The sequence below is a fragment of the Castor canadensis genome, chromosome 9, assembly GCF_047511655.1.
Source record: "Castor canadensis chromosome 9, mCasCan1.hap1v2, whole genome shotgun sequence".
Classification (NCBI taxonomy): Eukaryota; Metazoa; Chordata; class Mammalia; order Rodentia; family Castoridae; genus Castor; species Castor canadensis.
The window spans coordinates 11712568-11739694 of NC_133394.1; the positions used below are offsets into that span (position 1 = coordinate 11712568).

General features: G+C 36.6%; 1 protein-coding gene across 7 annotated transcripts in view; it reads right to left on the bottom strand.

The window, feature by feature from the left end:
• The window catches only part of Inpp4b (inositol polyphosphate-4-phosphatase type II B), a 395691-nt gene that overhangs the window by 342774 nt on the left and 25790 nt on the right, over positions 1–27127 (bottom strand). For all 7 annotated transcript variants that reach the window (XR_012435583.1, XM_074041203.1, XM_074041202.1 and 4 more), the window contains exon 4: positions 25171–25287. Coding sequence is in view for 6 of the 7 variants with exons in the window: in XM_074041203.1 (XP_073897304.1) it covers positions 25171–25287 (117 nt within the window). In the remaining variant the exon portion in view is untranslated. The remainder of the gene's footprint in view (positions 1–25170; positions 25288–27127) is intronic.

A 27127-nucleotide genomic window follows, 5' to 3' on the forward strand; every position in this document is an offset into this window, starting at 1 on the left:
CCCAAAGTACAGCCAGTCCCCATGGACCAAGAATCACCCCCCCCAAAAAAAAACCTGGCTGTAGTGTTAGAAAGCAAGGTTTTATATAGAAGAAACAAAATTGAAGTTTTCAAATGGAGAGAATGTACTAGTGTGAAATGACTTGAAAGTCATGAAGTCTGCCTGGGATGTCGTTAAGGGAACTGCTACTCAGCTGGGAAGAGGAATTTGACATAACACAATAGGGAAGCAAAGACTGGTGAAAAATAAAACCATTTCATGTTTGTTCCCCACTGAGCTGAGCCTTCTCAATAAACTAGATACATGCAGATGCAAAAATCAACTGACACGGTCGGGGAGGAAGGGCAGGTTTAGCAGTGAAAGAAGAATATTATTTATGCTTCTCCACAGAAATGATTTACTGCAATGAAAACAGCCCATAGGTACAGAGAAGAACATTTGCAGCTCTGACTTTCAGCAGTACTTGAAGTTACCAGATTTCTTCTTTTTTCACTTTAGATGTGGGCAGTGCACACTGAAGAATCTAGAGAGGGTTTACTCTTGACACTATAAGGAACACTTATTTCAGGCATGCTGCTACTTCAATTAAATGCAATGTGTATTCACAACATTAGTCATTTCACACAGCAGCTGATTATAAGGTGTGTGCCTTGCAAAACAGCCAAGATTGAGTGAGGCATAAAACCACAAAGCATCATTATAGATCATACATCACTCTTTAAAAAAAAAACATAAAAGGTTTTTTCTCTCCAAATTATTAATGTTGTACAAAAAAACCAATTCCTTTCTTCATTTATGCAGGGTAACTTGCATATGACCTTCCATCCTGATTGTATAAATTGACCCTATTTCAGCAATAATAAATTGACTTCAATTCAACAATACCTTTAAAAAGTCTTTTACCACCATTATAAAATGGCAAACATAAATCTGATGTAAAATATTTTAAAAATAGATGGCTCTAACAAAATATCATGAAAGAGCTCTTTCTAATTTTAAAGACTTCTTAATTAAGTTTTAGCATGAGAATAACTGAAGTAAATCATACAAATGAAAAAGGGGAAATAAAGTGAATATAATTATATAAATGATTATTTTAGTTTATGTAGACAAATCACCACACATAATCTATGTGCAGTTTAACACCTTGTCTGAGGAAATTGAAAGTAAGAAAATTCAGTGTGACTTTAACTCAGCTCAACTCAACAAAAACTCCTTTAAAGCATCCTATAGGAATACACTGTGCTGAGAAATGATCAGAATTCAGGACTACAAAGATAAATGAGACAGTCAACAAAGAAGGAGTAGAAGCTTGAAGGTTTTGCCCTCATCAAAACGCTATGTATCAAACCAATATTTACAGACTAAAGGCATGTCCTATTTTATGTATTGGTCAGGGCCTAATAAAAACCAGATGACATGCTCAACATGGCTTAACTAAGAGGACTGAAGGAGCACCCCATTTATAAAGACCTGGGAGAGCCAAGAAATGCTCTCCACCCCCCCACCAAGGGTGGGAAGGAATAGTGAGAGGAACTAACCTGCTTGTGAGAGAAGGTGCTGGGAGTAAGGCTGCAGAATGAGACAGGAACTGTAGCAGGAGAAGAAAGCGGCCAATCCAGGACCTTAGCAAGTAGCTGGGTGGGGAGGTTTACAAACAGCCAGATCTCTCTCTCTTTTCTTCCATGTTCTGATGGACCTCAGGTACTCACACCAGCTAGATCTTATATAAAGCTGTCAGCAAAGAAACCCAGGCCCTTTTCCTATTGGCCTCAGTTGCTTTTAAGGTATCTGCTTTAGTTTCTCTGCATTAAGGGCAACAAATGCTAGCTAGTTTTTTAGGTGTCTTACCTATCCTCACCCCTCCCTTGTGTGCTCTCGTGTTTATCATGTGCTCATAGTCCAATCCACTTGTTGTGTTTGCCCTTGATCTAATGTCCACATATGAGGGAGAACATACGATTTTTGGTCTTTTGGGCCAGGCTAACCTCACTCAGAATGATGTTCTCCAGTTCCATCCATTTACCAGCAAATGATAACATTTCGTTCTTCTTCACAGGTACTAGAGAAAAGGTTAGATCAAAAAGAATTAACCTAGAAGGTAACACCCACACACAGGAAATCAATGTGAGTCAATGCCCTGTATAGCTATCCTTATCTCAACCAGCAAAACCCCTTGTTCCTTCCTATTAATGCTTATACTCTCTCTACAACAAAATTAGAGATAAGGGGAAAATAGTTTCTGCTGGGTATTGAGGGGGGGGGAGCGGGGGGGGGAGTGGGTGGTAAGGGAGGGGGTGGGGGCAGGGGGGAGAAATGAACCAAGCCTTGTATGCACATATGAATAATAAAAGAAAAAAAATAAAAAATAAAAAAAATAAATAAAATAAAAAAAATAAATAAATAAAAAAAGAAACCCAGGCCCTCAGGCCAGAAAGGCTGAGCAGGATAGAGAAGTGCAGAGAAGAGTGAGTTTAGAGTAAGGGAGCGAAAGATAAACGAAAAAACCAGCTTATGTGTTAAAAGAGAATTTAGGATATAAGAAATCACACTTGTGTTAGTCAATAGTTTGAGGTCTCAAAAACTGTCTTGACATGGAAGCAAAGTACAATATTGAATACAAAAAAGCAGAGCTATGGAAGAGCATTTACAACTCTCCAGTTTTCAAGGCATCTGACATCTTGACATTGAGAGTCCATACAACTGATCATCAATTAAAGAAGTAAGAAGCAAGAATAGGCCACAAAGCTTCCCTCTGCCTGGTGTTCTTGGACCAGTGATGCACACATTGAAACTTGAAACTTCTTCAGTCAGTATAAGAAGTACATTCTCCTATGCAGCTCTGAAATCCATGCCTCCATTTTTCTTTATTTTTAAACAATGAATTTCCCACACAATAGACACTCAATGAGGGCACGTAATGGACAAATATTTCTGCATGTTTTGTGATTCACAAAACACATAGGAAAAATATAGAGAGTTTAGAAATATAATGTATGATTTGGATTACATTAAAGAAAACATTTATATTAAGGGCAAACAATGATTGAAGATATTTTGGATCAGGGAAATGTGAAAAATGAATCATGACAGTTACAAATTTGAAGTATGAAAAAATTTACCCTAAATCATTTCTTCATCCACTCTGCTAAGAAGATTTGGTGTAGATGATAAAAATTTAAAGGCTTTCGATTGAGAACCTGCCAATTTTTCTAGATTATTAACTCTTGGCTATAAACACATCCTTCTCAATAGCTGTTGACATTGTAGTATCATTTAATTCCTTAGAATTGATATTCATAAGTGCGTTGATGGGCCAACATGTCTTCTCACTTTTCATGACTCCATTCAATGGAGGTAGAAAAGTTTTAATTGCAAAAAGGTGTGAAAATCTTTTTCATGGGAATTAAGAAAGGCCATAGTTCTCACCAATGACTATCAATAATAAATGAATTAAGAAACTAAAGCAAAGTGTAGGACTACCCTGTGAGGATACTAATTGTACCTTATCTGATAGGCATAGGAAACACAGAATATTCTCCCAGGAATTGTGTGAGCATTGTAACATTCTAGTACACCCTGATTGCTTGACTGTATGAATTCATGTAATGAGGTTTGATTCTCTGGGGAGAATTTATATATGCCAAAGGATATAAAAAGAGATGTAAAGAAAAACAATTATTCTGGTGCCTTAATGTTGGTTAGAAATATTAGTTCTGAATTATAATTTAGGTAGATAAAAATAAGAACAATTTCTGTCTTTTAGGTCATTTACTCTAAACACAAGACATCATAAAAATATGAAATTGAAACATTTGCTGATCAAGTGCATTGGAGTTCTTTAACTAACAAGGTCATTTTAATTGCTTCAGCACAATTTCATAAATTTTGCAAATGAGATAATTTACAATGAAAAGAGATATTATAGATGCACACTTAGAAACAAAAACTCACTTTGGTTGTTTCAAAAGTAGGGTTGGAGAGGACTTCTTGTGTTGATTTTTTTACCTATGAACTATGACTACAGTGCTCTCAATTCTTGTAGCATTCCTGTGGGGGCAGATGTCTTGAGCTGGAAGGAAGTGCCTAGTAGGCATGGTCCCTTTTCTCATCCCATCTCACCACTGGTGGGGATGACTGACCCCTGGGATATGTTCTTTACTGCTTTACTGCCCTCCTTGCACTCTACCACCTTTTGCTTCCATTATTTTTTCAGAAAGGGTTTCCTGCTTTTTGCTCAGACCAGCCTCAAACCAGTCCTTCTACCTCTGCCTCCTTGAGGAAGAGCCGGGCTTCCAGAAGTGCGCCCATGCCCAGCTTGTTCTTTGAGACAGGGCTTTGCTAACTAATTTTTGCCCTGGCTGACCTTGAACCACAATCCTATCTCTTCCTCCCAAGTAGCTGGGATTACAGCTATGAGCTTCTATACCAACTAGGAGTTGTATTCTTAATATTAAGCTATATTGTCCCAAATTAACACATAAATCACTGTCACACTAGGGGTGCTAGACTCAGAGTTTGAGAATATGTGCTAGATTCACAGCTGTCACTAAAATGGGTTTAAAGATTTGTCTTTACTAGGCAAATACATGCAGTTCATGTACTTGGCCAGATTCTAACTTGTTCTCTGAGCTGGAAGGATGATGGTTTGTCCTATGAATTAAATTCTGGGCTAAAACAGTAAATCATGGAAACAGAGAGTTGGAAAAAGCTTTGCAATTGAACAGAAGAAGAAACCTACCACCCAGTGTATTTCCTGTGCCTTTGTATAAAATGCTTTATTAAACACAGGGGCTGGTGGAGTGGCTGAAGTGGTAGAATGCCTGACTAACAAGCATGAGGGCCTGAGTTCAAACCCTAGTACCACCACCAGAAAAAAAAAAAAAAAAGATACCCAAACACAAAAGCTCTCTGTTGTTTGCAGTGACTTCTGTGAGGTCATGTTGGCATTGTAACCATGTAAGCTCTCCAAGATCAAATAATAGAGACCATTTACAAATATAAAATAGTTCTTTAAAGATCAGTGCCCTTATTCCTGCAATGAAAGCAGCCAAAACTCACACTGTCAAATAAAGTCATAATTGTAATAATAAATGATTTCGTATCAAGTAAATATTCTCTATATTTATAGTTTTCAAACATTGAGTGAAAGCCTGGTATTTCCATATTCCACCATGTACACATACTTCAAAGCATCATGTTGATACAATTTTATCTAAGAATTAAATAATAAATAAAAAACAAATATGAAAAAAATGCTGATATTTTTAATACTGTGACCACCAACTTAAATCCAGTATTTTAAAAACTAAGTAACAATTTCCTTCTTTTTTGATATTCAACATTTTGTAGGATGGCATCCTTATTCCCTTAGTCATGAAAAATTAATAACAATTCTTTTCCTTCATGATCTGCATAATAATAATTTATCTCCATATGGCATGTAGCCACTTTCCAAAAAAATAAAGTTGGACATATACGTTTATACATATAATCTGAAATCACTGAAGCTCCAGAGTAAGAGAAGATACAAATGATGATGCAAACGACATATCATCTTGCAAGAGCTGTACATAAAGAAACAAAATGCTCCAAATACCTGATAGAAGCCATTGAGATGCATGCTTATACAAACTGTGTGGAATCAGACAAAATGATGACCCAAATTAATGGAAAAGGACATCAAGCAATGCTTACCAAAGGAGTGACACAGGTGATAACAGGCAGCAATAAGAAGTGGGACAGAAAATAGTGACCGCCAAGGCACAGAGGCACACAAGGCTGTTTACTAGTCTAGGAAAAGCAAGCACTTGGGTGTGGGAAGGGGATACAGGACTTTAAGTTAAAAAGCTGGAAAGTTAAAAGCTCATTTGCTGAGCTAAGCTTGGACCATTTCAGGAAGAGACATGTGTGCTAGGGTAATGGGCTCGGACATTTCTCCAAAAGAAAGGAGGAGGAGATGTCAAAGAAAAGGAAAGGAGAAACGGAAAGAAGAGAAGGACTGGAGAAATGAGGAAAAGTAAGAAAAAAGAAAGTAGAAAAAGTAAGGGAACTTAGAATCTGTCTGCTCACCAGGGCAGTCCTAGGTCCTGGAACCTAAAGATCTGTTGCTCTCTTGGGGTTTTGATTTTTCTCTTTGTTCTCAGATTTTTCCCAAATAACTGCTGAGAGTACCCATCATATTCTAAGGAAAACTTCTTCCTGGTATTTCCAGGAGAAGAGAAAAAAATATTCCAATAGCTCAGATGTTATCTCATTGGCCTGGTTTAGTTCACGTGTTTAGGAAATTCAAGCAAGAACATCCTCCTGTAGCAATGGTAATACACATATTAGTTGCTTAAATGGTATCAGAGTCTGGCTAGCTAAATGCTCAAGATCACACACAGCCAAAAAATACTCAAGCCCAAGTCTGTTCATCTACAGTGTCTATCTTCCAGATATAAATAAATGCCATGATAATCAATTACTAGCCTGGGACAATGTCCAGCAGTTTGCTTTGAAAAACTACCCACTCTCATGAAGCAAGTAACCCATGCACAATGAGTCCCCGTGGAGTTTGTCTAGAGTTCTAAATCTCATTTACATTTTCTTTGAAAACAAATCACTCTAATAAAAGTAGTTCAGATTCTGAGTGATTTCCCAAATCATATATCTACATAGTGTAATGCTGTGAATTGAAAAGAAAGGAAAGACTCAGGTAGTAATAACAAAAGCAGAACACAACAACAACAAAAAAGCAGAACATATTACAGGCATTTGGTTCTCAATGGAAAAAGGTGGAGAGGGCTAGGAGACAGGTCCGTGATGGGCAGGCATCCCTTACCAAGTCCCTACTTCATTTCCAGTATGGTTTCTAACAGCTGGTAGGAATGTACACCTACCTCAGAAGGAGAACCTGATTGAACAAACAATAAGGTTCAAGAGAATTTTTTCCATTCTTATCATAAACAGAAGTACTTCCTCTCCAGGAAGGACTAATGGGCTTAGTCTTCTTGTCTTGGAAGTAAATACCCACCTATGCTTACTACCCAAACTCTTACTGCCTTGATGTCACAAAAGCACATCACTTATTTAGATTTTCACCTCAGTCTACACTCTGAACCAAGGACACACCCTCTGTACCTGCCTCCAAAATAAATAAATATAGACATACATACACACAAAGTATGCAGCTTCTCCTCTGAACTTGAAATATAGACAGTTTTAACTTGAATCATCTCTTTTCTTTTCCAGAGTAAGGATTGGCCTCAAATAGCTGCAGGCTGTAACAATTACTATTTTGAAAATCTAACTCTGTGATACAGCGTAGCGGAAAGGGACCTGACTGAAGAGCTAAGTCCTATGTGTGTCATAAATTCTATTTCTGCATCTACATCGAATAGACTGGTGCCCTTTCATAAGGCAGAAAGTGTTTGAGAAGATGAGGAGAACTACAACATTTGACCTTTTAAAGTTCTGGCAATCTAAGACAATAAATCTCGAGTACTTAGAGACAAGTATATTTTAGTAAAATTGTTAGAATTGCTGTGTTTGAGACTTAAAATATACAAGTAAAAATGCTTGTGAGGCAAAAGAAAATAAATATTATTTACCTTGTTATTTAGAATATAAAAATTAAGAAGAGCCCAGACTCTGTAAGCTAAGTGGACTAGTTCAAATCTGAGAATGTCTATTCAATAGGTTAGTGATTCTAGGGAAGGCGTTTTCCCTCTTGGTGCTTCAACCTCATCTGGGAAACAGGAATAATAGCATTGGCATCTATTGCCTAATAAGATTAAAAAGCAAAATATGTGAAGCCTGGAGAACTCTGTGTGATACAGAAGAGTTCTACTAAGAGTTTGCTGTTATAATAAAGATGAGGATGGTTACATATTTAAAATATAAACAGACAGGTGTGGTGGTATACAATTGTAGTCCTAGCTACTCAGGAGGCTGAAGCTGGAGGATCACTTGAACCCATGAGTTCAAGCCTGGTCTGGGTAACATAGCGAGACCTAGTCTCAAAATAAATAAGCTATAAAGAAGTGAATTTGAACACAAGTAGGCAAGGTACAGGGACATTTAGGAAACCTATCTTTTATTATATCCCTAGATAGTGGTTTTCTTTGGTTATTGTTAGAACAAAAGAAAAACTTTTGCAAGGTCAATTCTAGTACCCAAGTATAAATATAGACTATATGATAATATTAAGACAGGTAGCAATAGAAATAGTCTACCCTGAGCAGCTACTGTGTGACAGGTACTGTACTAGAAGCTTTGCGACAATGAGCTCATTCTGTCCCTACTAATACCATATGTAATAGATCCTCTGATTGTCCTTCATTTTACTGATGAGTGAATTTGAAGCCTAGAGGGGTTAAGTAACTTCCTCACGCTTACATAATGTCAAAGACCATTTCTCTAAGTAAAGATGCGTTTTTCATGCCAGCATTTTTCCTAACCACTCTCATGAGTGATCTGAATTTAGCAAAATTCATCTGAGTGAATTTTGGAAGATGTAAAATGATTTTTTTTAAAGGGGGGATATTTTCACATTGCAGTATTTTGGAGCTGGTGCTGGTAAATAGCATATATGCCATTATTGAATATAACTTCTGGCACATTCTTCCTCCTATTCTTCCACATGACTTTTTTTAATATTTACTTTTCCCCTGTGCTTTGTCAAACTAGTAAAAACTGTTTTTTAAAAGTCATAGTAAAGTTCATTAGGAAAGAAATACACTTTCAATAGACTAGAAGACAGAACAGAATGAAAATGACTGAAAATAGCTTTTAATTGATCTTGCTATAAACATTAAGAAATGACTAGGCAACATTAATCTCCTTGTGTACCTTAAGGAAGTCATGTCACTGGAGATCTTCATATAATATAATTTATTTTCCACTAGAATTTCCAAACAAATCATGCAAAATAATTCTTCCACTTATTATTCAAATGAGATAGGTACAAGACAAGCATTTTTTTTTTATTTCTCATTTGGTAAACTGATTCAAAGAAGGTATTACAACATAAACAATGCTACAGAAGAAATTTTACAATTTAAACTTAAAAATAAAAAATTAGGCATTCCTTGGTAATTGATCTAAACAAATTACCAAGAAATCTCCAGCTGTCTGTTCAGGAACCACCACCTCCCTCCTATGCCCACAGACTTACCATCCTGTTCAAGTAACTTAGAACCTATCTACATGTCTTCAAACACACCTTAAAGTCAAACAACCTTTCCATGTGTTCATTCACACCCCATCCTCTTCTTTCTTTTTGACTCTCAGCTTTTATAGTCTCATCATTCACTCCTTAATTCTGCAGCGTTTCTTTAGTATCAAATTATTTTCTGAAACACCAGAGGCCTCCTAACCACTAAATCCAATTTGTTCATCTTCTTTAATAACTGAATATCAGGCAACGCTGCCCTTTCTCTCCTGTTCTTTGGTTTCCCCATGTGCTCACTATCTGTTCCCCTCTGCTTTCCCCTTGCTGTGTTTCATCAGTTTAATGCCTGGTCATCTCTTATTCTCCACGTCAGTATTTCCCAAATCCAACTTTGGATCATTTCCTCCTTCGTTTTCTCACTTGATTTTCTCATTTTCAATGATCCCTCTGCCTGCCTGCCTTCCAGATTTTTATTCCAAACCAAATTAATCATTGTCCAATCTACAAAGCATGCCCAATTTGCTTCTTTTTTGCAGAATCCAGTACAAAGAGTTAGGAAGAAAATACATGAGATGTAATTCTGGCCAATAAGATTAAAGAAAGAATGTAGAATGGGATAACAAACCAGTGGATAGAGGTCATGATGATTAAAGGAGAAAAGTAGAAAGAAAGGAAATTCCTGGGCCTCTGATAATATCATTAGGCTACTGCCCACATCTGAATGTCTTGTTAGGTTAGGAAAAAAAGTAAAAGGCCTAATCATTCAAGCTACTGTTAGATGTTTCTAAATAATATAAATCTTGCCATGATCACTTAATTCCATGTATAGCATAATAGCATAATAGCATTTTTATAGAGAATGAATATAAAAACATTGAAATTAATTAAAAAATGGTGACACAATGAAACCATAGAGTAGCAAATATAATCTCTGGGAACTTCCCATGAGAGGAAACAGCATTAAGATAACCAGTTCTTCCCTCTTCTCTCCACTTGACTATTTTCATCTTGTTATTATCAGCATCCTTGAATAAGATCTCATGATCACTTGACAACATGGCTTATTTCTTTCCAGATCTCAGTTCATCTAAACTCTCATATCTGTAACTCAACAAACCTAAGACAGGAACCAATGATACTGACTTCTAATAACCAGAGCTGTTACACAGCAACCTAAGGCAGGGTTATTAAGCCTGAAACAATTGGAACATGGGGCATTTTAGCACCAGGGTGACTTGCTGGTCAGCCCATCAGGTATAAGAATGATTTGAAAATGAATCTGAAAGAAGACGGATTTTTTTCTCTCACATTCTTCCTCATCTGTGGTTTCAGAAGAGAGACCCACAGGCACACTGCCATTTGTAATGGTATTCTGATTCACTGACTCCCAGAGAGCAAGGCAACATTCAAGGAAGCTACCCCAGACATCAACAGAGCTTTCAAATACTGAGTCTCTTTCCCTTCCTTAGGAAGTTATCACAGTTAAAAGTGTGGGTTATCTTCTATGGCGAACTGATTGAGTCATCATCCAAGTGAAAGAATTAACAAAATTAGGTACCTTAATACTGTTCTTGTGAAACTTCCCAGAGTCCAATGGATTCAGTATCAGAAGATCGGAACCTAGCCCCAAATTCAATATGATCTCAAGCAAATTATTTAAATTCACTTTTCAGCAGTCTCTTCTACATAGTAACATGGGAATCAAATGTGGTGCAGGATGCACAAATTATTTGTAATTGATGAAGTTCTATGTCATTTATTTGACCTTCATATTTTATAATGTTCAAATAATTAGCGCTGCTATAAAGGGTGAAATGATAGGTTCAGCTGTAAAGTAAACTTGATCTGCCATACGTTACCCTAACTTATTCTCTGATGCAATGTGTAATTCAGTGATGGCATATATATCTTACTTCTATTCTATCTTTGATTTTTTTTGAGAGTCTAACTTGTTAAATCATTTTACCCGTAGCATGTGAGAAAATTTTTATACAACTTTTAGGTAGCTATGGTCTCAGAAGTTGCTTCAAACAATCTAACATAGTTCAATACTCATGAATTTCTTGAGGTCAGGCTAGAGAAGAAACATTCTACTAATCTCTTTTATTCTAGCAAATGTCTTTAAAGAAAAAGGAAGAAAAAAAGAAAAAGGAAGATTGTGCAAAACATAGAAAAGAATTCTTTACTCGTTGCTTTTACTTTCTCCCTTGTCCAAGGTCAAAGAATCCTACAAAAGCCTTTCATTTTGTGCTGTTGGAATCATACTCATATATCAAACTGGATGATGACTCAGAGTTAGAAGAGTGAAAAAGAGAGATAGGGTGACTTGCTGGTCAGCCCATCAGGTATAAGAATGATTTGAAAAGGGAATCTGAAAGAAGAGGGATTTTTTTCTCTCTCACATTCTTTCTCATCTGTGGTTTCAGAAGAAAGACCCACCAGCACACTGCCATTTGTAATGGGACAGAAATGAGAACAAGGTCTCAAAATGATTTTGTTACAATGGAAAGCGTGGGTGTGCCTATGCAGTCATCATGTTTTGCAGATTTTCTCTTCTTTTGGAAAGAAATACTCAGGAAACATTGGAGTATCAGAAAGCACAGCATCAGAATAATGAAATACTAAGAAATAAAAACAGAATATTGGTTCTTATCCATTGCTCTTCATGTGTTTCAAAGAGAAACAGCTGTGGAGCATCAGCATAGACTCTTTTCTAGTCACAAATCACCTGATAAGGCCATAGACAAGATACCAGACGACCAATGCCCTGGAAGCACAGTCAACCTTATGGAGTTTGACACCATCGAACCATGAATACTTCTCTTGGAAATACAGGGTTACTCAGAAATGAACGCCTGAGTGCAAACTTAGTATTTGCAGTAAATGTTGCTGATACCTTCATTCCTACTGCACTTTCCATTTCTAAAGCAATTTTACCTGTGTTTCATATTTTCATTCCAGTAGTGAGTGGATAGAACAGATATTGAAGCTCCATTTCAGAGCTGTGGAAACTGAGGCTCTCTCAAAGTATTACTTGTCCAAAGTCACACAGTAAATTGGACATCTGAGACTAGAACTTCTGGTTTAAACTTTATGTCATCTGCTCTCAGTGTGGCATCATTTCTAAGAAGGAAACAATGAGAGGACAAATAGTTGTATTCTTCATCTCAAGTTGGAAAGTATCCTTGGTACAGTTGCTTTTAACAGTATGTGTATTTGTTTCCCTACAATGGTGTTTATAAACTGGCATTGTCCATTCCTTGGTGGGTTTTCAAATTCCTCTTACAGTCTATTATAGTTCATTTCCATTTTGGTATTGTATTTTCTCTAACACTTGGTGAGGTTGTAAGTTCAAAATCAAAGCCAAGAAAAAGCAATTATTTATTCCAAATGTATGCTGAGGAAAGCAGAAGAGCACCTGATAGAAACTCTTCTGCTCTTAAGCTTACATTAACTGCAAAGGTTCTCTATAGAGAGGAGAAAATTTCTCTGAATATTGACATTGCCTTAAGGATACCTTAAGCCTTTTTTTTTTTTTTAGCTACAAATGAACTTGAGTCTACAATTTAAAGTTTAAAGCCTTATATCTATCTATCTATCTGTATATATATATATATATATATATATATATAGTTGTTTATATATATAAACAATTTTATAAGTATTACTCAATGCACAGACTCACATTTAAAATTGTGTGTATGTGTGACTCTTCAGCCACAAGACTAGAGTTTGATGGGGCCCCAGTTTCTTTGTTGTTCTGAGGCTTCTGAGGCCCAAGCAAGCTGCTCTGCACATTTCACTGTCTCAGCTGAAATTTGAGAATGACAAGCAAATGTGGTAGCTAAAACATGTGCTTCAAACTCTCTGAGTGGGATGAGGTGGAGTGGGGTGGGGTAGGGGTTGTGGTGGGTGAGCTCTTATTTCTACTTAGATCCTATCCAATTAATATTTTCTTGGAAACTACTTTCACACATTGCAAAATGCTAATATAACTATTAGTACGATTTTTAAAACACTCAAGTGGCAACTTAAAAAATATCAATACATTATGTAAAATTTTATAGATCATTTCTAGGCTGCATATCTAATCAATAAATCTGTATGGTGCCTTCCAAAAGCTGCTATCTTTATCATTGCTCAAAGCTATTACCCCAGTTGGTGTGAAAGATTAAGATCTTTGTGAACCCACACAAAGGTTCCTTGGATGCAGTACAAGGGGCAATTGCCACCTCATCATTTAGCTCCATCTTCGATGAGCACATCCTCAAAAACAGCCTTACTGGAGGCCATAAAACTTAAATAACCTTACTTATGACAAAACAAGAAGAAATCTTTATGATGTGGAAACAGATGTCCCTTAACGTTTTTCAGCACATGACATCACCTTCTGTCCTAGCACGCACAGCTTTTCTTAGAGAGTTTAAAAATAAGTTTCACCTGAATTTAAATACCAGTCTCAACCTAGATGTAATTATCATTCTATTCAAATTATTCCAAAGGAAAGCCTATGTTTCTTCAGAAGTTCCTTTTGTTCCCACTGTGCAGCATATATAAACTTACAGCAATTAAAAACTATTCCTAGCCAAAGCAGACTAACCTTTTAAATAACAAGCTTCTGCTCCCTTCTAAGCAGAAGAAATATTTTGGCAATGCATCACATTTCAGTTTTGCAAAACCAAACATTGACAGGAAGTCAGTACAAGACACTTGTCTCTACTGCCCACGTCGGGCTGCTTAGGAGCTCGCCACACTCAGATGGAGCTCTCCCTAGGCAGCCACCTGTGTGCAGCTATGCCAAGAGTGTTAAAGTGCAGACAGAGCTTCACTAGCCAGCCAGGCGCCAAAGGCCTAAGCCACCAAGCAAATGGGAACAAACTGCAGAGTACTTGAAGACTCTGGGAATGAGGTAAATATCCCAGAATGGAAGGAAATAATGTGAAACAGAAATAAGCTACCCTTCAGTTCAGGATTCAATTTCACTAACAAATCTCAGAAGCCAGGCAGTTATCAGATTATTTAATTGGTATTAGCAGGTAAAAAGATAAATGCTCCTATATCTACTTTGAAGATGAACAAATTATTCAGGTTACTAACTATAACACAGCACAAGATTGTGTGTTCCCATCTACCCTTGGAGTTCCTACAGGCCTTTCTGTGCTTTCTCCTGGTCCTATCAGCATTTTCAGGCACTTCAGGAAGTATTGCAGGTGACTGCTGTTTTCCTCTTCCTCTGCACTGACCTGCTGTGGTGGTATTCTCAGTGATTACCTTCATTCCCTCAGGTGCCCACTGACACCTGGTCTGTCACATATCCCTAGGTGCACGCCTGCCAGCAGGCTCCTGGGCTGCCATTTATTCACAGTGGTCCCTTCCACAAGAGGCAGTTGACAGTCTTATTGAAATGAATTTTCAAAATGTAAAAATGATACTCAGGACAGTGTACTTTGTGTGTAAGTAACAGAAATGGCACTCAAGTTTTAAATGGCATATATTTTGTTTTATTAGAAGCAAGGGTATCTTTCAGAAAATCAATGCATATAACCATGTTACTCTGCTATTATTTTGTTTCATACCCTTCTTTTTTTCCCTCATTTCCTTAGGTACTGGTCTCCTCCTCCATCTCACCTGCTGTAAGATCCTCCTGTGTTTTTCTACATAGTCATAATAGTTGTATGCAGTTATAAACTCAATGGATGCAAACATAATACACATACATATATAAAGACGCTTTTCATTATTAGATTTTTAAAAAATGAAAGAATAGCTGAGCACAGTGGCTCAAGTCTATAACGCTAGCTACTCAGGAGGTAGAGATCAGGATGATCACCGTTCTAAGCTATCCTCAGCAACAAGATTACAAAACCCCATCTCGACCAATAAAAAGCTGAGTACAGTGCTACACAGCTGTCATCCCCACCACACAGGAAGCATAAATAGGAGGATCACAGTTCAGGCCAGCCTAGGCATAAACGCAAGATGCTATATCAAAAATAACCAAATCAAAAAGGGCTGGTGGCATGGCTCAAGTGGTAAAGCACCTGCTGTGGAATTGTGAAGCCTTGAGTTCAAACTCCAGTAAAGTTATCCAAAAAAATTATACATAACATTTTCTGAAACATCTTGTTTTTCTCAGTTGTGCAATTATCACATGGCTTTTCTTCAGGTATGCTTTCAGAACTTCAATTCATTTCATCCTTCTTTCATGAAGACTTTGTGATATCCTGTTGTGTGGATGCATCTTAATTCATTCTCACCACCCCTACTGGCATGCCTTCATTCTCTAAGTGTTCATTACTATGAGACAAGCTCACACTTTCTTTTCCGTATGTTCTTAAGTCTTCGTGCTTTACTTTTCTAGATTTTATACTTTGTTATCAAAAGGAAGAAGCTATTGATTTAAAAGTAGATTTACCATAACCAACCAAATTATAATCAACTAAGCAAAAAATATATTAGATTTTTATTTACTAAAGTCTCTTAGGCTTTCTTGGAATTTCAGTCATATCAATAGAGAGAAAGTTTTGTTCCCTGCCTTCAAATTTTACATAGCTAATATAATTTTCTCATTTCCTTTCCTATACCCTCCAGTAAGTGCTGAATAATAATGATGATATGGATAACTTAGTGATTAATTTAAATTTCTTCAGCACGTGGTTGTTTAGAATATTTGTATTACCTTAATAGGGTAGATTTTATAATTTTATCATCTTTTTCTGTTTAGTGTGGTCACACTATTGAATTCCTCTTTAGCATTGAGTTTTCTCCTTTAGTTATCAACAAAATGGATTATGTTGACAGATGTGGGGATATTTATTTTGCTTTCACAAAATAAACTTTACCTGGTTCAAGTATATTTTTTCAGACATAGATGAATTCTACAGAATAGTATTGAAACATTATAATTTTGCACCTGTTTTTAATTGAAATTTGATTACAGTTTTTAAACCACTCATCCACGTTAGGTATTAAAGTTATCTAGCCTTCATAAAATACATTGAGAAAGCTTTCTATTTTCCCCCTATAATCACAGTGATCTTTTTAGGTACCAGTGATTAATAGACATCCCTGATACAATACCCAAAGAGGGCTCGTGAAAGAGTAATCACTGAGGATGTGTGGCTCTTTGATAGAGCTTTTGTCACAAGGACCTGGATTTGATTCCCAGCACTAGAAAAGAAAAAAAAAAATTCACAAAATGAAACAGTAATTGCTCCTCACCTGGGCTGTATGGCTCTGGGTCAAACCTGACTGCCTAAAGTTCTACTTCCTTCTGATGAAGGAGCATAAGTTTCCTAAAATTCTCTGAAAAGGTACAGCCAATCAGATTTACATGGACATGACTAAACCCTAGTCTGTGCACAGCAGTTTCACTCCCAAGCCACCAACAGCTCCCTCAGCACTCTCGTTAGTGCTATCACCTGATGCTTAAAAGTAAAACTTCTCACTATTCACAAGTGGACAAGAGTGAAAACTAAAGTAAAAACCATCCTCAAGTGTGAATGAAGGTAAGGCTCCAGTGTCCCATTAGAAAACACATTTTACATTATGCTTCTCGTGTGAATGGTTAACAGTAATAAAATTTCCACTTTTGAAACCAGAATAGGAAATAGACTTACCTAACATTTCCATTTAATTTAAAAAGGGAAAAATAATTCAAGCATTGTAATTTTAGGCTAAGTTAAACAACTTTTCTGTAACTTACAAATTCATAGATAGTCAAGAGTAAAAATACTGAGTCAATAGTTCTGTTGGTTCCTAAGAAATAAAACTGTGGCTACATTATAGTCAGGCCTCTTTCTGAAGCAACCAAAAGATCTTGTATCTTTATTTGCTTATTTATTCATGATAAAATATTTGTTTATTTTTAAATGAATTTAAATTTAAAAATAGCTACATTTTTGGGGTGCAATGTGATGTTTTAATATGTTTATGTTATGGAATGATTAAATAAAGCTAATTAGTAAGTCAGCCTCCTCACCCACTTATGAGAATTTTTGGGGATAGAACATTTAAAATCTACGCTTTTACCAATTTTGAAATACACAATGCATGGTTACTTAATGGTAGTCACTACTGGTAGACCAAGAAAGCGTATTCCTCTTCCAAACAGAATCTGATCGCGTTAATCAAGATTACCCTTTTCTCTTCAACACCATTTTACTGCCCACATCTATCCATTTGACTTCTTTTAGATTCTGCATACAGACAAGATCATGTGATATTTGTCTTTCTGTGTCTGGTTTAATGTCCTCAAGACTCATCCATATTAACTCAAATTATAGAAGCTCATTCTTTTTATGGGTCAATAGTCTTCCATGGTGTATATAACATGCATTTTCTGCATCCCCTCATCTGTCTAATGGTACTTAGGTTACTTCCATAATGCTGCAACGAAGTCAGGAATGACAGAATCTCTTCAATACACCGATTTCCACTCCTTTGGATATATACTCAGAAATAGGATTATTGGGTAATATAATGGTTCTATTTTAATGTTTTAAAGGAACCACCATATGATTTCCCATATGGCTGTAACAATTTTGCATTCTCACCTAGGTTTATTTTTCTCCGCATCCTCACCTGCATTTGTTATCCTGTGTCTGTTTGATAATAGCCTCTCCAGAAATGTGAACTGATATCCCACTGTGGTTTAAATTTGTATTTCTCTGATGATTATTGGTAATGAGCATTTTTAAGTATGTCTGTAATATGTCTTCTTTTGAAAAATGTCTATTTATATCTTTAGCCCATTTTTCAAATTAGGTTGTTTTCTTCTTGTTGAGTTGTTTTGAGTTCCTGATATACTTTGTATATTAGCTCTTTATCAGATAGACTGCATGAAAATATATTTTCTAACCCCAGGTGTGATGCCTTCACTCTACTGATTGTGTCCCTTAGTCATACCAAAACTTTTTTGTAGTTTGATGAAATCCCATTGGTTTATATTTGTTTTTGCTGACTGTGCTGTTGGGGTCATTTCCAAGAAACCTTTTCCTAAGCCAGTATCCTGTAAATTTCTCTATGTTTTCTTCTAGTAGTTTTACAGTGTCATGGCTAAAAGACTTCCTTAAATTCATGATTAAGCTCACTTTCTCATTCCACTGTTAAAGAACCTGTCTTTCTTCATGCACTTTATTGAGGAAAGTGGCCTGTGAATGAATACTCTTTCTTCTGTTGTGAAAGTCAAAAACAAAACCAAAGTCAAGAAAAAACCCTGAACAGATGATATAGAATGAGTACTGCTGAGTGTCTGCAGATTAGGGCAGCGCACATGGAAAGAACAGGAAGAGAAAAATGACAGAGTACAAAGAGCAACATGGGCAGCAATGCACTAGAGGCATAACTTACAGAGAGTGGAACTAAAAGGGACAGAGAGAAATGCACATGTGTAAAAAGGTTAAGTTATAAATCAGTTGCAAGAGACGGTCACCTCCAGTGAGACACTGAGAAGTCACACACACTATGAAATCATAGCTTTTGTTAAACTCATCAGAAAACTCAGGATAAAAGTAAAACGAATGAAATGAAATCTAGAGTTTATAAATACAGCAATCCCACTTCCTCCGGATGCTTATTAAAAAGAATTTAAATCAGGATTACATATCTCAGGGTAGCTGAGATATGGAAACAGTCTAAACATCCATGGGCAAATAAAGAAAATGTGGTAGGTACAGGTGATAGAATATTACTCTTCTTAAAAAGAAGGAAATTCTGCAATGCATGATGATATGGATGAACCATGAAGACATTATGCTGAGTGAAGTAAGCTTGTCACACAAGGACAAACACTTCATGATTCCACTTACATGAGGTACCTAAAGTCCCACTAATAGAATCAGAGCGTAGAACTGTGGTTGCCAAGGGTTGGGGGCAGGGGAAAAGGAGAAGTTATAAGCAATGGACAGAAAGTCTCAATTATGAAAGATGAATAAGTTCTAAAGATCTGCTTATAACATTGTCCCTATGACTAAACCAAATTGTTACAGATTTCGTCAAAGGGATAGATCTCATCTTAAGTACTCTTGTCATCATTAAAAAAGAAACACTAATCATGAATAAAATAAACTAGACATAGAATTAAAATTTTCTGGTCAACCAAATACAACATGAAGGAAGTTATTAGACAAATCAAAGGCTGGAAAAAACTCGTAGCACATATGTTCAACAAAAGTGCTTATATCTACTGCATATGAAAAATGCTTAAAAATCAAAAATGAAAAGCAAACTCTTTTACATAGGCAAAAGACATGTATAAGATAAATGGTCAATAAGTGTACAGAAGCCAGTAAACACAATTAGTCATCAGGAGAATGCAAATCACAAGCACAATAAGATGCTACTTCATGACCTGTAGGACAGCTAAATGAAAAAGACTGTCTTGTGAGGTCACTGTAACTCTCATATAATATGAGTAGCAGCATAGACATATAAGAAGTCTGGAAAATAGTTTGACAGTTTTGAGGAAAGTTAAACATGAATCTGCCCTATGTTCAAACAGTTACATTCCTCAGTATTTACCCAAAAGAAAAAAAAATCCATACAGTATTTGTATACAATGTTTATAGTTCTTTCATTCATCATTGTCAAATGCAGGAAGCAACTTAAATGTCCATCAATCAGAAAATGAATAAACAAATTGTGTCATTTCACCACAACAGAATGTAATTCAGCAACATAAAGGAACGGGCTATTGATTGATACAGCAGTGAATGAACTAAACCACACATTGAGCAAAAGACGGTAGCTACAAAGCACATATGCTATATGATTTCATTCACATAAATTTCAACAAGCAAAATGAAACCACGGGAAAGTGTTGACTGGGGTTGAGTGGGATAGCAAATGACTACAGAAAGGGACAAGGGAATGTCCTGGGGTGATCAGGCTCTGCATTTTGCCTTGGATGAAGGTTACATGGGCCTAAGCAGTGGTCAAACCCATCAAACTGAACATTTAAGATTGTTAGTTTTACTGTATGTAAATTATGCCTCCACAGAAATCAATTTGCTGTTCATAATGATCTGTCACTTTTGAACAGGTAGACAGGAGGGGATCTTCCTTTGAAGGACAGCCATATTTTAGGGCCCTGAGCTCCTTTTCTATGAAATCTGTAGCTCCATTTGCAAACTATGTCCCAACACGGATAGGAGCATTCCAAAGGCAAAGGCTGAGAGAATGGACAGGTTGAAAGGACTCACAAAAACTTAAAGAAAAGGGAAAAACAAAGCAAAAGTGTGAGCCACAAACTTACACTTTTCACAACACATATGAACAGGTTTTCTTTTCTTTTTTTTTATGCTCCATCATAAAATTTATTTGGGAATTTATGATTAGGTATATATCCTTAATTTAAGTGCTTAAAATTTGGGATATAGATTTTCCTCCTATATTTGAATACTGACTTTTTCCTAAGTAAATTTTATTTATTTATTGTTTTTTTTGGCAGCACTTGGGATTGAACTCGGGACCACATGCTTGCTATACAAACACTTTGCCACCTTAGCCATGATCTCAATCCTTTTGCTTTTTTAGTTCATTTATGAGACAGGGTCTCACATTTTTGCCTGGGCTAGACTTGAACTGAAATCCTCCTACCTCCACCTGTTGAGTAGCTAGAATTACAGGCAGGCACCACCACTTTCAGGACTGGCCTTGAACTGTGATTGTCTTACCTCTACCTCCCAAATAGCTAGGATTTCAGGTATGCTCCACCATGCTGGCCTTTTTCTCAATCAACTTTTAAGCTCAAATGAAGAATATTTTTAAAGTATCAGTTGAATTTAAAATAGTATACAGTGGCAGTGAAAGTGAAGGCAATCCTATCAACAATGTATGCACCGCACCAGAGCCTAGAGAAAATAAAGCACCTCTGCATGGACTAAAGTTCTCAGAATACCAACTCTTCATCTTTATAATTCCTTTAATGAAGTCTTACGGAGATTAAAGAAGAAATCATCTATAACATATTAAGCATAGAGTCTGATGTATAGTTAGTGATCAACAATCTCAATATCTTTCTGAGATCAATTACCTCAATTATTTTCAGCTTGAAAAATTTGTTTCTTAATAGTTAGAGTTCTTAAATAGTCAATGGTGAAAATCCAGTAAAGTCATATACTACACAGAAAATGGTTTTATTTTCATGGAAATAATATAAAATATAAAAAGTAAGCTGAACAGTTCTGTCTAGGGAATCAAACTAGAACTTAGGTGTATAACACAATGATGCAATAAATTTGCACCCAATCTTGATAAGGTCAATTTTCCTGAGAAGTTCAAACGTGCTGTTAGCAATTGGTAGCAAAAAAGAATGTGTTAGGATATACATACTCACCTGAGAAATGTTCAGTGTCTACTTGATACCACATTTGTCCTATACACTTATTACTTGAGAGTACAGAAAACATTTATTTACCCTCAGAGCAAAAAGAATGAGGTCAGTGTGTACTTTTACAAAAATAGAGCAGAAATTCAAAGTTCAGCCACAGGCAAAAGCAATGTTGTGACATAATCACATGCTTGCAAAGCACCAAGTTGTATGGGGGGTGGTGAGGAAAGAGAACAAATTTTGAAAGTAATAGTCTTTGCCATCCAAGTTTCTCCTTGCTCTGGTATTTTTACTGTAATATGAAAGACTCAGAATCCCAGCTGGACTTCCTAAGGCTGACTATTGTACATAACATTCTGAAAACACTTTTGTCCATGCTTCTGTTCCCAGGAGATTTAAAATGGGCACATAGCTAGTATACTTTCCCAAGACACCAACTTCACTGGTAGAACTTGGGCTTTGCTTTCATAGCCATGAATTTCAATTTCAGGCTTTATAGCGCCTCCCCATCGCCCCCCACAAAACAGCTAGATATTATAGTAGCACACTCTTAAAAAGATAATTTCCACATAATGTAGAAAAGAGTCAAAAATGTCATTTAAATCTTAATGAAGACCCTACTCTCTATGTTGGACCCCACCCCCACCTGGCAAGCATTATCTGATCATCTGTTGTACAGGGAGGTACCACCATGAGTGGGAAAGATGAAGGATGTAGTAGGAGGGAACAACAGTCACTCTGAACCAACAGTTCAATTCTTCTCATTTGCTGTTATGACTGATTGGATTTCTGCTGAAATCACTAAGATAGTCCATCTTAGTTCAAGGTACTTAAAAGAGTACAAGAACAATTAGTTAACAAGGTAACAGCTGCATCAAAGGTACAAAAGGAAGGCCATTATTTCTCTCTAAAAGCATCTAATACTACTCGGTATGGAAGTGAATATGAAGTGGCAAACTAACACATTTATCTTACTACTTAACTCCAAGTTAGCTCAATAGGAAAATCCAACCAACTTAGTCATGTGCCTTAACTAGTTATTATTCAACAAATACAGAAGGTCTAAGTGCTCTGGGTTGGTCTAACTGTACCAATCATTTGCTAGACCCAAATAGTTAAACTACTTTTAAATATTTGCAGATAATTCATTAATCTTTCCAAGCATGCAAATATTCACAAATTCATCCCTTATAACTTAAAAGTATTATGATCTTAAAATACTTAGGTTGTTAAGTGGTTATAATTCTAAACTGTACTCTAAAGCACCTGCTTCCTTTCCCCACCCCAAAGAAAAACATAAGAAATGAGAGGAAAAGATGCAGAATAAGGTCTACAAGTGTCCTTGAGGACGACTAGGATATTAACAAACTGTGTTTCTATTTGCACTTCCATCACCGCAGCTAATTGTTAGCTATTTTGAGGAAGAGGTTATGCTTTAATTAACAGGATTTGATAAATGAAAGCTGGTTGCATTTCTTAAGTATACTCAAATTTCAAAAATTTTATTTCACAGCAGGGATTCTAGTTCATCCAATACTTTTATGTAATAACACTTCTGATCAAGGAAAAAGTCTTTAAAAGATTCCAAATAATTGGTTTCCCGAACTCAAATCAACAAAAAGCATAATTAATGAGTAAGAAAATCATTTATCTCTAGAGCATTAATATACATGCGTATTTTAAGTGAAGGGGACTGAAGAGGAAAGAAACACCTTTGACCTTTGGTAGTAACTGTGGTACAAACAGTTCCTATAATCTACCCTTTCTGTATTCTCTATTCTGTCTGTACTTTGGACTGTTAGAGGAGTGAATGTAATCAAGTGCTTTGCAGAACATAAAATTCCATAGTTTCTGCTTGCTTCTCCTTTCATCCTGATCATCTCTGCTCTTTACTTCTCTGTACAATTGTATCAGCCTGCCTCACCAACTGTTTGAACCAGATTTCCCTCCTCCCCAACTTCACTATTTTTCATCTGTTCCCTTCATTTCTCTCTCTCCTCTGACAGAGACTGAAAAAAAAAAAATCCACTGTGGAGGCTGTATGCACAATCTATTGAACCTGGTCCAGATGTTCCCTCAGTGTCCCCTCAATCTACTCCTTTACCTCACATTACCCAACACCCAATCAAGAAGAATAGAAAGAAAAAAAATAAAACTCCCAAGAAAATATTTTCAATTTCAGTTCTCACCTTAATTCTCACCTCTTTTTCAGAAAAGTCTGAAACAACAAATGTAGGACCACTTGAGAAAGGCAAAGGTACTAAATATAGAAAAAATTTTGGTTAATCTCCCCTTATTTGAATTTTACTATTTATGAGGAACTATGAGGCTGTAGCCAAAACAATAAGCAGTCATAGCAGCAACTTGCATTTGCTAATTACTCTGTAGCAGCTAGTCTTCTAAACATGCATAATTTCTTTAATCCTTGTCACAACCCCATGAGGTAAATACTATAAAAGGGGAAAGAGGCACCAAAAATTAATTATCCCAGAGTCAGAAAGCTGGTAGGTGTAATAAATCCAGACAGTCTAGCTAGAAAAACTTCCTTCTTAATAACTTCTCCAGACTCCCATGACTATTTGTTTTCCATGCATTTAACTGTGAATTTGTGCTACAATTTTAGGGAAACAAACTTTTCTGGGGCTAAGATGAATAGAAAACACTTTGATATACATCTGTTGCCTCTATTAAATTGCCCCACCATTGAACTGAATGTAAGTTCCTTCTGGCTGTGTTGTACAGGAAAGAATCATTGTGGCAAAACTGAAATGCCTAAGTAATGGCAGAGTGAAAAGCTACACATCCCCTGTACGAGGCGCTGTGTTGTTCTTCAGGCCCAGAAACCTCCCTTAGTTTCAACCAGAACCCTCTTGGAACCTACTGCTCCACCTGCCATCAAGAACATCCTTCCTCATGCTGCACTATTGCCATTCAGATTCCCATCCTTCCCCTGCCTGGAAAACACACAAAAGTGCACACTAATGGGAGAAAGTCAAAGGATACCCTCTCCTCTGCATAACCCCAGTAACATTCTTACCTGTCTAGGAATTGTAAGGGTACCCTCAAAGGGACAGTGTCTAATACCTACTCAGAAGTGATTAGCAGCTGGAAGAAAGTTCCAGCCCAAGCAAGAAGACTAAAATATCTAGGGCAAGACATCATTAGGACTTTGCGTGGCCTCAATGTAAAGAAGCCAATTAACCCTTCCCCAACTAGAACGTCCTATTACCTTCTCTGTTGGCTTTGGTGCTAGTAACAACATCAGGACAAAAATAGAGTATACAAAACAAAAAATTCTAAGAGTAGAGCACTTCAGCATCCCCAGGTTTTAGAATAATTACAATAGCTAGAAAGTTTTAAAGTGTTATTTAATGTCTTTGACTTGTTTCCTGCTCATGATATCCATTCAGATCAACGCAACAGCAACACAAATGTAAACCAAGAGATCAAGTCAGCCTTCCTAAAAATGAGAAAAATCTGTTCTGCAAGCTTTTGCTCCTCACCAATTGCCAGTTTGGCAATCAGCCAAATGAATTTGAACAACACCCAGCAGACTATAAACACACGACAAGTATAAACACAGTATTAATACCCTCTTTGAAAAACACCAGTTGCATCCAAAGTCCAAGAGTTTGGAAAAGTACAACTCCTTTTCCCAAAGAAATCAAGAAGTGTAAGTACTTACGGTGTCATGAGACTTGTCCTTGACATCATAGACTGTGAGTTTTATTTTGGTCTCCTCATAGATGGGATACTCCGGTGGGAATGTGACACCAGTCAAGAACAGTGGGTCTCTTGTTCCCTGGAACAGTACATGCAGACAACTTGGATTCAGTAAGGCAGCAACTGCAGTTGGCCGGTGGTATGCAGTGACATATGAGAATGCAGAAAGTGTGTCTGAGTCTGTTTTTCTAGGAAATGCTTCTACTCGAAGAGAGATCTGAATTAGCAAATGTTGCCCAGGGGCAACAATAAGGGTTGCGATGGCACTGGGGTGACTGTTGATAGTACGTGGAGTTCAATCGTTGTCAGAACAGCAAATGATGAGTCCTAAAAAGCACTACATTTTTATTCTATGCAGTACCTTTCATTAAGGCCAGTTGTCAGTCCATTTTAAAAGTATCTAATAGTTATAACTTACAATTTATGTAAATAATCTCAGCGACTGGTCAGATTAAAATGAAGTTGTTCTCTCAAACAGCTATTTGGTAATTTTATGATCTCTATTTTTTTTCTTACTATGATTCCTTTGGAAGTGTTTGTTTTAGATGTTATGTTTTTTTTCCCTAGACCATCTCAAAAACTGATGAAAGAAACCCTACATATCACGGACTGGGGGCTACCAAATTACTAGCTCAGGTCGCAACACACAGGGTAGTTCAATGTCTCCGAATACAGTTTTAAAGAGCTGACAGCCAACATTAAATTTATACACATATACATGCACAAACACAGGCGCACGCACTCACACAAGCACACACACAGGCTAACTATCTATGGAAGTTTCTGAAAGCCCATGTTACTCATTCGTTCATTTATTCATTCTTTTATTCAAAATGCAAAGTACTTTTTGCTTGGTCCCATGTCAGATGTCTGGAGACAGACAGTTAATAAAACAGCCCAAAATAGCAACACATATCTAACCACATTAAAGTAATTGGGGAAAAAAGAAAAACTCACAAATACATACATACATACGTAAAATTTTTAAATTAGCAATATTTTTAAAATAACTTAGAAAAGTACTTGAAAATATTTTTCTGAACAATTTTAGTCACACTATCTTTTTTGTATAAGATTATTTGTATTAATTCAGCTATGGTGGTGACTATACAGCACTGGAACCTGAAGTTTCCAAAGGACAGATTCAGAGCTCCATTAAGTATAAAAAAGTGACTCAAGTTCAGCCTGAATCATTTGTTCCACCAACTGCACCAGGGCAAAGGCAGCACTGCACCAGCCGGGTCTGGGGCAGTCTGCTTCAGCTCTGACAGAGAAACTCCTCATCCAAACAGACATTGCTCACAAGTCTAAGAAAAACAAGCAAATCTGAAGGAATTTAGAACACACTTTCTCCAGCCCCAGATGTTCAAATAAGTATCTCTTGTTCACCGAGGTTGTGAAATGTGGGATCAGAACAAAATAATCAAAAAGGAGGCACTTCCCCTTTTGAATCTGATCCAACACAATACCGAGTTTCCTCCTGACACATTCTGAATGCTCTATTAGTAACAATAAATGTAAATAGGAAATCTCTCATCAGATGAGTAATATTTACACCTTTTGCCTGGAAATACCACAGTTCTTCAAGGGAATCAACCTACCTTTCTCTGAAAAACATCATACTTTGAAAGACACACAGCAGAGAAAATTTCAACAATCAGACTGAAGAGTACGGAAGAAAAGGAAAAGAACAAAAACACTTAACATGTTTAGAACTTCCTAAAGTGAATATGCTCATTCCATTTCATTCAAAATCTGTACTTTTTTTTTTCTTTCTTTCTCTTTCAATTCTGTTCTCTATTTGGGAAGCCAAAGTGGAAAGTTTTCTATCTATGCAAGAAAAATAAGGTCTTTCAATGAAAAAGGCAAGTTCTTCCCCCATGTACTTATTATTCTGGGGAGTTGCAAGGAATGCTTAA